This window comes from Oncorhynchus clarkii, chromosome 1, assembly GCF_045791955.1.
Source record: "Oncorhynchus clarkii lewisi isolate Uvic-CL-2024 chromosome 1, UVic_Ocla_1.0, whole genome shotgun sequence".
In the NCBI taxonomy this organism is placed as follows: Eukaryota; Metazoa; Chordata; class Actinopteri; order Salmoniformes; family Salmonidae; genus Oncorhynchus; species Oncorhynchus clarkii.
The window spans coordinates 32,925,081-32,939,261 of record NC_092147.1 but is presented as its reverse complement, the minus strand read 5'-3'; the positions used below and the strand labels follow the sequence as shown (position 1 = coordinate 32,939,261).

The 14,181-nt window shown below is 47.2% G+C and overlaps 1 protein-coding gene across 1 annotated transcript in view; it reads right to left on the bottom strand.

The window, feature by feature from the left end:
- The window catches only part of LOC139406100 (otogelin-like protein), a 61,472-nt gene that overhangs the window by 11,471 nt on the left and 35,820 nt on the right, over window positions 1–14,181 (bottom strand). Inside the window, exons 29-37 of the mRNA XM_071148577.1 lie at window positions 3,169–3,325; window positions 2,799–2,825; window positions 2,425–2,604; window positions 2,059–2,337; window positions 1,842–1,959; window positions 1,630–1,709; window positions 695–1,548; window positions 390–567; window positions 125–267 (exon numbers count right to left, since the gene is read on the bottom strand). Coding sequence (XP_071004678.1) covers window positions 125–267; window positions 390–567; window positions 695–1,548; window positions 1,630–1,709; window positions 1,842–1,959; window positions 2,059–2,337; window positions 2,425–2,604; window positions 2,799–2,825; window positions 3,169–3,325 — 2,016 coding nt within the window. The remainder of the gene's footprint in view (window positions 1–124; window positions 268–389; window positions 568–694; window positions 1,549–1,629; window positions 1,710–1,841; window positions 1,960–2,058; window positions 2,338–2,424; window positions 2,605–2,798; window positions 2,826–3,168; window positions 3,326–14,181) is intronic.

Here is a 14,181-nt window from a genome sequence, read left to right as displayed (position 1 = left end):
AAAAAGTAAACCAATCAGAATCAGGTGCTTATAGCATCCTATGACAGTTTGTAATAGCGAGTGTATTTAAAACAGAGAGCGTTTGTGTGTGTGTTTTAGCTTGTGTGTGTGTGTGTGTGTGTACCTGGCTGGTAGGGCATTTGTTCACTGTTCCTATGATGTTCTCTGTGGGCAGGTAGACCAGGATGTAGGAGCCGTTATCATACAGCGCCACGTTGTTACCGTCAAACGTTATCACACGCAGGTCTGACATCACAGAGCAGCGACCTAACACATACACACACATGCACGGATAGGCAAACACACACAAGCACAGAATGTTTGTAAAATGTGTGTGTGTTGGTATGTATGTAGTATGTGTGTGTATGTACAGTAGTGTGTGTTCTTACAGGGGCACTGCCAGAGCGGGCAGCAGGGGTCGGTGTTGGTGAGGACAGCCATGCCCAGCAGAGAGCAGCGAGGAGGAGTGGTGTTGTACCGACAGTGGAGGGAGGAGTTATGGAGGAGCAGCTCCCCGTTAAAACAGATCAGCTCTGCACATTCATCAACACGGTAGGAATACGGGGGCTGGAGAGAACAGAGAGAGACGAGAGAGATCAAAAATTCAGCTACTGGCAAAGGGAGTTCTCCAGGGCTGCATGCTTGGCCCTCTTATCATGTCCATACAAACTGTCTCTCACTGATAGGCTCTTACTGTGCAGGGGGTGGTGGACAGGAGGAAGGGGGACAGCACTGTCGGCATGCTGACTGCTTCAGGTGTATGAGAGGAGTCTGGGCTAGTGGCTGTTTCCGTTGTTATGGACTCCGTCGTCTCGGGGGGTGATGTCGACATGGTAACGGAGGTGTCATAAATGACTGGGAATACAGAGGTAGTCTCTGTGGGTGTAGCAACAGGACGGTGTGTTTCTGTGGTGGTCAGGGTGGGGGTGGAGGAGGAGAGAGGGGGAGGAAGGGAAAAGGAAGTGGGGGAGGAGATAGGGGGAGCTGAGGGGGAGCTGGAAGGCTGGGTGGAAGGCTGGGGAGGGGTAGCAGAAGGGGGAGGAGGGGGAGAGCGAGAGGGAGAATCAGGAGAGAGAAGAGGAGTGGTGGATTCGGTCACTACCAGGCTGGGGGAAGTAGGGGATGGCATTTCCATAGTTACTCTAGTGACCACTGCAGGGGTCAAGGTCGGGGTCGTGACCCCAGTGGTGCTGCTAGTAATGGTGGGGGAGGGAGAGGGGGAGATGGAGGGAGAGACTGCAGGTAAAGGGGTGTCCTCAGTCACAGTGGGGGTGGAGGATGCGGGCAGAGAAGGGGGAGGAGGAGAGGGGGAGTGAGGAGGGGTGAGGGTGGGAGTGAAACTCTCTGTTAGGTGGGCTGTACTGGGCGTAGTGGGGGCTCTGGTGGCAGTAACAGTTGTAGAGGCAGCACTGGTTGTAGTTCTGGTACTAGTAGTCGTGGTCCTAGATGTAGTAATAGTACTAGTAGACCTAACAGTAGTCGTAGTTGGGGTGGTGGCCGTTCGGTTTACGAAGGCGTAGGGTGTAGGAGTGGGAGGTAGGGACACACCTGAGGAAAGACACACAGACATACATTACTCTAAAAACGATGTAACTTTACAGATCCTGGTGTGATGCACACTCTACTCACAGTCCTCTGTGTAGACACATCTCCTGGTGACCTCATCAAGAACCATGTTTTTGGGGCAGCGGGGGAAACAGCCCTCCACCCTGCCAGACACACATATAGACATGGACAAATGTTCAAAGCGCGTATTAATCATGCCCTTACAGTGTATAACCATGTTGTAAATGTGTCTTTGTAAGTGTGCATTTCTAACTGTGTGTTAGGCGTGTTCTTACGGGGGCAGGAAGTGGCAGCGTGTGGCAGCGGGGTCGCTGCATGTACGGACACACGGACTGGCACATGCATGGTAGCGCCACTCACACATCATGCGGTACGGGATCACAAAACTGCTCTCTGTAATACAAACATACACATTGTGAACATACACATAAGAACTACAGTAAAAGAAACTGTGTGTGTGCTGCGTATTATGAATTTGTATTTCTATCTAACCTTCCAGGGTAAAGGAGCTGCTGGTCTTGAAGTTGTCAGAGTTGTCATATTTCTGAGCTCGTGCAGACGTGCGTGTCAGAGTCAGGAACACTCCTGGCTGGCCAATCAGCTCAAAAGAGGTGTGGCCAGGCAGGAACACCCCCTGGTGCTGCAGGAAGGAAGCCCTGTGGCCAAACTCCTCCCCTCGGGTCCACTGCTCCAACCGCAGCCCAGTACGCTCAGACACAACCAGGAAGTAGTTAGGACGCTCTGCTGACTCCAGAGAGACCACCGGGAGACCTGTAATACAGAGTTTAACATATGGGTGAAGCTCATGTGAGTTGAGTTTGTGTGTGTTTTGTCTGTGTAGGTGTGTGTGAGACTCACGTGATGTGCGGTCCTTCTGTAGTCCTGCTGTGATCATGAAGTTGAAGAGTAGCCCAGGGGGAGGCAGCCCGCCTACGAACTCCCTAACTAGAGGAAACACTGACCCACTGGTTCTGTTCACACCGAAGACTGTAGCGTTATATACAGCACTGACCACCGAAAACGGTCCTTCACCTAACTCTACAGAGGGAGAGAGAGAGAGAGAGAGAGAGAGAGAGAGAGAGAGAGAGAGAGAGAGAGAGAGATAGGGGTAGAGGATATTCTCAATGTTGAGTGACTATATTAGGTAGCTCAGTTTGTATATGTGTATTTGTATTTTTGTGTGATTGAATGGTGTTCCTTTGTGAGTCATTTTGGTTAGCGTTCAAACAGACCTTGGTTGTAGTATTCACAATCATAGGCTGAAAGAAAAAACAAGTACAAACATTTAGAAACATACAACATCACATATGTACAGTATGTGATAGTACTGTGGCCATTCATAGCCAAGACATACTGTGTAGATCAAGCAGGGATAGAGAGACCATGGTATTGTGTGTGTGCACGTGTATCTGTGGTCATTTGATAACAGATATAAATATTTTAGGGTCAGAGGGGGTACTCTATAGTTCTGTGTACTGGCATGTGTGTGTGTGTGCATGCGGGCGTGTAGGAGCATTGACTGACCCAGCACCTATGCTGACAGACAGAGAGAAAGTCAGAGGAACAGACACACATTGCGTGTGTATATGTGTCTGTACTCACGGCAGACAGAGGGGTTTCTCCAGACCACAGTGACACCGTTTTGACAGCAGGTGTGTGCATAGGCAGCAATGGACGTACACAGACACTCACAGTCTCCGCCTCGGTTACAGTTACACGTGTCTGTCAAGCAGTTCCTATAGAACCATGATACATCCACCTACACACACACAAAAACACACACACATGAAAACACACACACACAGGTCATATCTACCTGGGGGGTGAGTGAGGGTTTAGAGTGGGAGACAGGTCATTGGGGTTAGATGTGGGTTAGGAGTGTGTGTGAATAATGTAGGGAGGATTGAGTGACATGTTTGTGTGTGTTGAAGGGGAGTGAATAGGAGTGATGGGACATCAGAACAATGAGATGTGAGTTAAACTCTGGAACACAGGGATCAAATCACATTTTATTTGTCACATGCTTCGTAAACAGGTGTAGACTAACAGTGAAATGCTTACTTATGGGCTCTTCCCAACTATGCAGAGACAAAATAGAAAAATAATAGAAAAAGAATAACACGAGGAAGAAATACACAATGAGGAACGTTATATACACGGGGTACTAGTACTGAGTTGATGTGCAGGGGAACAATGTAATTGAGGTAGATATGTACACATAGGTAGCGGTAAAGTGACTAGGCAACAGGATAGATAATAAACAGTTGCAGCAGCATATGTGATGAGTCAAAGATTTAGTTCATAAAGGGTCAATGGAGATGGTCTGGGTAGCTATTTTGTTAACTATTTAGCATACTTATGGCTTGGGGGTAGAAGCTGTTCAAGGTCCTGTTGGTTCCAGACTTGCCGTGCGGTAGCAGAGAGAACAGTCTATGGGTGGCTGGAGTCATTGACAGTTTTTAGGGCCTTCCTCTGACACCACCTGGTATAGAGGTCCAGGATGGCAGGGTGCTCGACCCCAGTAATGTACTAGGCCATATGCACTTCCCTCTGTAGCACCTTGTGGTCAGATGCCAAGCACTTACCATATGAAGAAGTGAAGCAGCCGGTCAAGATGCTCTCGATGGTATAGCTCAGGGCCCATGCCAAATCTTTTCAGCCTCCAGAGGGGTAAGAGGCCATCTTGTGCTTTCTTCACGACTGTGTTGGTGTGTGTGGACCATATTAATTCTTTACTGACGTGAACAGCGAAGAGCTTGAAGCTCTCGACCCGTTGATGTGGGCATGCTCGGCCCTCCGTTTTCTGTAGCCCACGATCAGCTTCTTTGTCTTGTTGCCGTTGAGGTTGTCACTGACCTCCTCCCTATAGGCTGTCTCATTGTCGTTGGTGATCAGGCCTACAATCATCGTGTCGTCAGCAAAACTTTTGATGGTTTTGGAGTCGTAGGTTGAGATGCAATCATGGTTGAACAGGGAGTACAGTACGGGACAAACACACACACCCCTGAAAGCCCCCATATTGAAGGTCAGCATGGCGGATGTGTTGTTGCCTACCCTCACCATATGGGGGTGGCCTGTCAGGAAGTCCAGGATCCAATTGCAGAGGGAGGTGTTCAGTCCTAGGGTCATGAGCTTCAGTAGTGGTGAGTGGGTAAAATCAACGGGGAAGGAATGCCAGGAAAAAAAAGCCATATTACAACCTATGTGTTGTCATAATTGCATTGTTTGTTCTATAACCTGTTAGTTCATATGCCTTGACACCGTGATTTATAGGTCTACAGCTGAGACAATAAGACACAGTGTCAGAATAAATTCAACCACATCTTTGTTTCATCTGTCCGATGAAGTCCACAACACATATTGCATGTCACAAACCCTTACATGACCTACAGCATGGCCAAGCAAATTAATGTTTCCGAAAATTTCGGACTACTAAACAACTATTGATTTAGAACCACGGAGAGTTATCGCAAGTCGCAAAGAAAACAGGCGTTGCCTCCACTATTCCAGCACCATTTCAACATCTAATATAGTGACAACTAAAATGTACCAAAAACGATTTAGTCCAATCAACGTAAGCTAAATATGGTGTGGCTGTCTATGGTACTGATTTGTGTGTGTGTGTGTGTGTACGTGCAAGTAGAAAAAACATGTTAACTCACCTTACTCGTAGAGAAACGCCAATGCCATTCTCCTATTTCCTGTTGCCTAAACGGTGTATGACTCTGTCATACACGCTTTTATTTTTTGTGGTCCTTGGCTACCTGGATAAAATGCTTTCTCGCTTCCCTAACTTCCTTTCACGGGCAACGATGCGCCAGGCCAGCTAGTTAACATTAGCCTACATTACAGTGCATTCAGAAAGTATTCAGACCTCTTGACTTTTTCCACATTTTGTTACGTTAAAGCTTTGTTCTAAAATTGATTAAATTGGGTTTTCCCCCTCATCAATCTACACACAATACCCCATAAGGACAAAGCAAAAACAGGTTTTTAGCAATGTTTGCAAATGTACATATTTACACAAGTATTCAGACACTTTAATCAGTACTTTGTTGAAGCACCTTTGGCAGTGATTACAGCCTCAAGTCTTCTTGGGTATGATGCTACATGCTTGGCACACTTGTATTTGGGGAGTTTCTCCTATTCTTCTCTGCAGATCCTCTCAAGCTCTGTCAGGTTGGATGGGGAGCGTCGCTGCACATCTATTTTCAGGTCTCTCCAGAGGAACTCTGGAGCTCTGTCAGGGAGACCATCAGGTTCTTGGTCACCTCCCTGACCAAGGCCCTTCTCCCCCGATTGCTCAGTTTGGCCGGGCAGCTAGCTCTTGGAAGAGTCTTGGTGGTTCCACAATTCTTCCATTTAAGAATGATGGAAGCCACTGTGTTCTTGTGGACCATCAATGCAGCAGAAATGTTTTGGTACCCTTCCCCAGATCTGTGCCTTGACACAATCTTGTCTCAGAGCTCTACGTACAATTCCTTCGAACTCATGGCTTGGTTTTTGCTCTGACATGCACTGTCAACTGTGCGACCTTATATAGACAGGTGTGTGCCTTTCCAAATCATGTCCAATCAAATGAATTTACCACAGGTGGACTCCAAACAAGTTGTTGAAACATCTTAAGGATGATCAATGGAAACAGGATGTGCCTGAGCTCAATTTCGAGTCTCATAGTGAAGGGTCTGAAAACGTATGTAAATAAGGTATTTCGGATTTAAATGTTTTATAAATTTGCAAACATTTCCAAAACCTGTTTTCGCTTTGTCATTATGGGGTATTGTGTGTAGATTGATTGAGGAACATTTGTTTTTGTTAATTTTAGAATAAGGTTGTAACGTAACAAAATGTGGAAAAAGTGAAGTGGTCTGAATACTTTCCGAATGCATTGTATGCTTGGATCAGAATCCCAATTATAATACTTGGCCAGTACGGAGAATAAAGTAAAACCACAAGTCCAAATCCCTATCTCCATCCATGCCTAATAAGGAAAGGGATGATTTTAAATATGCAACAATTCAAGTTTTCTGTCAATAACGTTTGTCTTCTGATGTGATTGATCTGAAACCAATCCAGTGAGACTTTTCTTTGGTGAACCAGGACCATTCACAGCTGAGCTTACTCAGTTTAGCTCAATGCTGATTGGCTATTATTTTACAATGTTTTTATCAAGGGACGCCAAATGCTCGCTGGCTTCCCTTGCATTCAAAGCTACGGGCGGCAACAATGTCATATGCTTTTTGACCAGACACCATAGATGGGCTACATATACAGAGACAGAGGGGTGGTGTTTCTTTCAATTGGATGCTTTCTCCAGTGAGACATTTAACCTCTTGCGAATTAAAGGAAATTTATGAAACACAGAAAGACAAAAGCTAAATTATTTGTATGTTTTTTTCTTGGTCATTTTTGGGGGGGGAAGCCTGGCTTCCCTTGGCATCCATGAACACACGCCATGCTGAGCATAGTAATGAGCTTGGAGGGCACTATGGTGTTGAACGCTGAGCTGTAGTCAATGAACAACATTCTCACATAGGTGTTCCTCTTGCCCAGGTGGGAGAGGGCAGTGTGGAGGGCAATTGAGATTGTGTCATCTGTGGAACTGTTGGGTGGTATGCGAATTGGAGTGGGTCGAGAGGGTCTGGAATGATGATGTTGATGTAAAACATGACCAGCCTTTCAAAGCATTTCATGGCTACACTCCTAGAAAAAAAACTAAAAGGATTCCTAAAAGGGTTCTTCAGTAGTCCCCACAGGAGAACCCTTTGAAGAACACTTTTTTGTTCCAGGTAGAACCATTTTGGGTGGATGCGAAAGAAACGCATACCTGTTTAGGCGAAGTGCTGGCTAGCGGAGTAGAACACTTAGAAAAGAAAAGGACAGCCGCACACTCTAGGAGCTCAGATGCAATAATTGAATAACCTAATAACCAACGTTTCAACAGACAAGCTGTCATCATCAGGGTATAATGACAAACACTGTGGGTCACAGAAGGTTCTACATGGAACCCCAAAAGGTTCTACCTGGAACCAAAAAAAGGTTTTCCTATGGGGACAGCCAAAGAACCCTTTTGGAACCCTTTTTCAAAGAGTGTACAGATGTGAGTGCTACGGGGCGATAGTCATTTACACAGGTTAACTTGGTGTTCTTGGGCACAGGGTCTGCTTGAAACATGTACTGTAGGTAGTACAGACTGGGTCAGGGAACGTTTGAAAATGTCAGTGAAGGCACTTGCCAGCTGGTCAGTGGAAGCTCTGAGTACGTCTGGCCCCGGATGCGGGGCCATGTGAATGCCATGTGAATGTTAACCTTTTCACGTGAGTTCCAAATATCTCGGTCCCCCTAGCATGAGTTGTCTTATGTGTGTGATGCCAGAATTAGTTCCAACATGTAATTGTTACGCAACAGGACAGTTAACTCTTGCTGCCCTCAAATCAAGGCTCACTGCCTGCTAATTATAGGATATGTTTCAAGTTGTACATTTTACATGATTTTCAAAAAGTTTGAAATGATGTGCGTTCCGCCTCCTTATTAATTCATATAGAAGTAGCCCATTTCACCGTGTCAGACAATGTACATTTGAGGCATGCTATGCTAATCTAAGGCGAGGATTAGCTAGATGAGCCGGATACATTTTTCTATTACATGAGAGCCCAAGCACTCCCCTAAAGTTGTCTCAGGTCATATACAGATATTTGTGCATCTCCAGTCAGAACAGAACCTGCCCAAACTTTTTCCCCCTGGTGCATTTTCCGGCTGGCGCCCGCATTGCCTTTATCATTGTTTTCCTTACTAATAATTACTATGTGCATTCTTATCAAAGTACATTCTTTATTACCTTATCATAATACAGTTTCTACAGTACAGTGTATTGTACAGTGTATTGTGTTATGTAATTTCTACTGTAGCACACCTTATTTATGTATGGAGTATAATGTATTCTGTGTGTATTCCTTTACCGTGCACCCTTGAGGTACTGATTTCATAAACTTTATGGTGTTATAGGAGAATTGTGCTTATGTAAACTCAGAAAAAAAAGAAACATCCCTTTTTCAGAACCTTGTCTTTCAAAGATATTTCATAAAAATCCAAATAACTTCACAGATCTTCATTGTAAATGGTTTAAACACTGTTTCCCATGCTTTCCCAACAATTAATGAACATGCACCTCTGGAACGGTCGTTAAAACACTAACAGCTTACAGACGGTAGGCAATTAAGGTCACAGATATGAAAACTTAGGACACTAAAGAGGCCTTTCTACTGACTCTGAAAAACACCAAAAGAAAGATGCCCAGGGTCCCTGCTCATCTGCGTGAACGTGCCGCAGGCATGCTGCAAGGAGACATGAAGACTGCAGATATGGCCAGGGCAATAAACTGCAATGTCCGTACTGTGAGACGCCTAAGACAGTGCTACAGGGAGACTGGACGGAGAGCGGATCGTCCTCACCATGTCAGACCACGTGTAGCAACACCTGCACAGGATCGGTACATCCAAACATCACACCTGCGGGACAGGTACAGGATGGCAACAACATCTGCCCGAGTTACACCAGGAACGCACAATCCCTCCATCAGTGCTCAGACTGTCTGCAGTAGGCTGAGAGAGGCTGGACTGAGGGCTTGTAGGCCTGTTGTAAGGCAGGTCATCACCAGACATCACCGGCAACAACATCGCCTATGGGCACAAACCCACCGTCACTGGACCAGACAGGACTGGCAAAAGGTGCTCTTCACTGACGAGTCACAGGTTTGTCTCACCAGGAGTGATGGTCGGATTTGTGTTTATCGTTGAAGGAATGACCGTTACACCGAGGCCTGTACTCTGGAGAGGGATCGATTTGGAGGTGGAGAGTCCGTCATGGTCTGGGACGGTGTGTCACAGCATCATCGGACTGAGCTTGTTTTCATTGCAGGCAATCTCAACGCTGTGCGCTACAGGGAACACATCTTCCTCCCTCATGTGGTACCCTTCCTGCAGGCTCATCCTGACATGACCCTCCAGCAGGACAATGCCACCAGCCATTCTGCTCGTACTGTGCGTGATTTCCTGCAAGACAGGAATGTCAGTGTTCTGCCATGGCCAGCAAAGAGCCCGGATCTCAATCCCATTGAGCACGTCTGGGACCTGTTGGATCGGAGGATGAGGGCTTGGGCCATTCCCCCCAGAAATGTCCAGGAACCTGCAGGTGCCTTGGTGGAAGAGTGGGGTGACATCTCACAGTAAAATCTGGTGCAGTCCATTAGGAGGAGATGCACTGCAGTACTTAATGCAGCTGATGGCCACACTAGATACAGACTGTTACTTTTATTTTTGCTCCACCCCCCCTTTGTTCATGGACACATTATTCAATTTCTGTTAGTCACATGTCTGTGGAACTTGTTCAGTTTATGTCTCAGTTGTTGAATCTTGTTATGTTCATACAAATATTTACACGTTAAGTTTGCTGAAAATAAACGCAGTTGACAGTGAGAGGACGTTTCTTTTTCTTGCTGAGTTTAGTTACCTTTTCTATTAGTTATGTAAAACAATGCTAACGCTAATGGAGTCAAAGAAGTTTTAAACCTTTAAAGCTGCCCTGGCCTTATCATGACCATTGCATTGGCCTGTGTATTCATTTTGCCTGCATAGCTCTGCCTTACCCTGCTCCCTAGTGGAGCCCTTCAGTTATTAAGTTACTTCATTGTAATAAGGATCTATTGCTATATCCTGATAATTTATTATAATTACCAATAATTCCTCTTCATTCTGTACTTTCAGAAACCACACACACAGTATTAAACATAACATGCCAAAATCATAACTTGAACTGGACATCTTTCTTGCCGAAGTTTGAGGACAGCTTTTGTATGCTCGCAACAAGTTGTTTGGAGATGGAGTAGGGAGGATGAGGGAGTGGGGAGGTGGGTGAGATATTGTCAATTTAATTGCATAATGGAACTGTATTTGATTTGTATGTGAACTGTATGTCCAATTACAAAAATCTTGTTCAGTAATCATTTAGTTTGTTAGCCATTGAGGACAGAAGTACCGATCAGATGGAAAAATATATACCAATTGGTGGTTTTCCTAGCGCATGCCACAAAGCTGTTCATCATGTCCGCCATATCCACTGCCCCCATTTTGCGATTATAGTCAAGCACACAGTCTGGTTTGATCTTTCTCTCTCCCATCAGGTTCCCTGTGGCTCTCATCTCCTGTAGGTCCAAGGCATAGCGATTGGTCTCCTCCACTACATCTCCATCACTTCCTCTTTCAGAAATAGCTTGAAGCACTCTGCCTCAAAGGGAGATGGCAAGGGACTTTGCACTCCAGACTGGAACTCGTCAAAGCAAACAGCAGGGCCAAACGGGGTGAAATGGATGGCGGCCTTCCAGCTACCGCAGACCCTTCGTACTTCACCCACTGTTGGTCTGCCTCCATCACCACCAGCATCTTCAGAGGGACCTGGGACTTTGTCGATTGGAAAGGGTTCCTCAGATTCGGAGTTCTCAATGGCCACAAGGCTGGGGGCAGCTCCTCAGTGTCACTGTCAGAATCTGATTCCTCACTGTCATACTCAGAATCATTGTCAGAATTTACAAATATCTCCAGAATTTCCTCATTTGTGAGTTGTCTCATTTTGAAAGACATTGCTAATGCTACAGCTTAGCCCACTAGCTACATACATAAACAACAACACTAATTGGCTCCAAGTGAGTGTCAGGGGAGATGTGATTGGCTGCCGTTGTGTTGATACTGATGATTTGTCTCCACAAATGGTTTGTTTATATTAGGTTAGGAGAACTAACACAGCAGGTTAGGTGAATTAACGTAGGCTTATAATTAGCTATTATTGCCCCTGACACAACGACCAGATAGAGCTGTTGAAGGCCTAGCTACTCCATCTAGCCACAACAGTAGAAACATAAAACAAACTACCTATGGCAATCAGTATCATTACACCGGCAAGAGCTATCAGAAAATGGTTTGTGTGGTAATCATTTCTTTATTTGTTGTTTAATTCATATGTTTTCAAGTAATGGTGACAAATCATGCATTCTGATTCTTGCATAGATTTTAATGGACGCGTATGATGTGTGTAAAATTATTTTTGAAAGCTGTACTGAGTATGATGAGCTAATGCTAAGCTATTTGCCGGCTATGTGTGGAGCAATGTTGGTTGACATCATTCAATACATTCTGGTTGTCACGTAAATGTCTGTCAAACCAAAGATATTATAGAAAATTAGGTGAAGGGATGGTTCACTCGTCTTTCGAGTAAACTTCAGGAAGAGAATGATGGGAAGTAAATGATGGTAGATGACACAGCCCCTTTCACCTTCGAAATGCATACCGCAAACAGACCCAACTCATCTTGTCATCTCTTCTTATCTTTGGTTGACACAGAAAAACAAACATGGCGGTGCGCACAAACTCTGCCCACCGTCGGATTACATTAGTATTTTAGAAAGTGTTTTACTCAATTACTTCAATCACTGGTGAGCTCATCCGTGATTTGATTAATTGTAAATAGTAACTGCTATTAGCTAATTCATATTATGGTTTCTATCAGCTGAGAGTTAGCTAAATATGACAGTTTGCGTTAGCTCCCTCTTTATTCAGTTAGCACTAGGACTAACATTACTACATTTCTCTGATATGAATGAGAATTGTGTTACACTGTTGCTACTTCTGTGCACATTGCATGCAAAAATAAACTGCTCACATTGAGGACATAGCGTTATTGTAAGGGATCTCGTCCTCCTCAGAAGCGAGAAGGATCAGAGGACCAAAACGCAGCGTGGAAAGTGTCCATAATGTTTATTTTAAAACATAAACTGAACACTACGAAATACAAAACAATAAACGTGAAATGAACGAAACAGTCCCGTGTGGCGACAAACACTGACACGGAAGACAAACACCCACAACCCAAAACTGAAACCCAGGCTACCTAAGTATGATTCTCAATCAGGGACAACAATTGACAGCTGCCTCTGATTGAGAACCATACTAGGCCGAACTCAAAAACCAACATAAAAAAACAAACAGACTGCCCACCCAACTCACGCCCTGACCATACTAAAACAAAGATAAAATAACAGAACTATGGTCAGAACGTGAGAGTGACAGTACCCCCCCCCCAAAGGTGCGGACTCCGGCCGCAAAACCTGAACCTATAGGGGAGGGTCTGGGTGAGCGTCTGTCCGCGGTGGCGGCTCTGGCGCGGGACGTGGACCCCACTTCACCAAAGTTTTTTTGTGCCTCTTAGCCCGCCTCCGTGGCCTGTTTAGAGCGGCGACCCTCGCCGCCGACCTTGGACTGGGGACCCACGCCACGGGTCCCGAATGGACGGGAGACTCCGGCAGCGCCGGACAGGCGGGAGACTCCGGCAGCGCTGGAGTGAAGGGCGATTCTGGCATCGCCGGCGTGACAGGCAGCTCTGGCAGTTCCTGGCTGACTGACGGCTCTGGCAGCTCCTGGCTGACTGACAGCTCTGGCAGGTCCTGGCTGACTGACGGCTCTGGCAGGTCCTGGCTGACTGACGGCTCTGGCAGGTCCTGGCTGACTGACGGCTCTGGCAAGTCCTGGCTAACTGACGGCTCTGGCAGGTCCTGGCTGACTGACGGCTCTGGCAGCTCCTGGCTGACTGACGGCTCTGGCAGCTCCTGGCTGACTGACGGCTCTGGCAGGTCCTGGCTGACTGACGGCTCTGGCAGGTCCTGGCTGACTGACGGCTCTGGCAGGTTCTGGCTGACTGACGGCTCTGGCAGGTCCTGGCTAACTGACGGCTCTGGCAGGTCCTGGCTGACTGACGGCTCTGGCAGCTCCTGGCTGACTGACGGCTCTGGCAGCTCCTGGCTGACTGACGGCTCTTGCAGCTCCTGGCTGACTGACGGCTCTGGCAGCTCCTGGCTGACTGACGGCTCAGGACAGACTGACGGCTCTGGCAGCTCAGGACAGACTGGCGGCTCTGGCAGCTCAGGACAGACTGCCGGCTCTGGCAGCTCAGGACAGACTGGCGTCTCTGGCAGCTCAGGACAGACGGAGACTCTGGCAGCGCTGGAGAGGATGAAGGCTCTGGCAGCGCTGGACAGGCGGTAGCACCTGTAGGGAGAAGACAGAGAGACAGCCTGGTGCGGGGGGCTGCCACCGGAGGGCTGGTACGTGGAGGTGGCACCGGACAGACCGGACCGTGAAGGCGCACTGGAGCTCTTGAGCACCGAGCCTGCCTAACCTTACCTGGTTGAATGCTCCCCGTAGCCAGGCCAGTGAGGCGAGGTGGAATAGCCCGCACTGGGCTGTGCTGGCGAACCGGGGACACCATGCGTAAGGCTGGTGCCATGTACACCGGCCCGAGAGACCACTGGAGACTGGAGACCAGATGCGCTGAGCCGGCTTCATGGCACCTGGCTCGATGCTCACTCTAGCCTGGCCGATACGAGGTGCTGCAATGTACCGCACCGAGCTATGCACCCGCACAGGGGACACCGTGCGCTCCACCGCATAACACGGTGCCTGCCTGGTCCCTCTCTCTCTCCGGTAAGCACGGGAAGTTGGCGCAGGTCTCCTACCTGACTTCGCCACACTCCCCGTGTGCCTCCCCCGAGAAATTTTTGGGGCTGCCTCC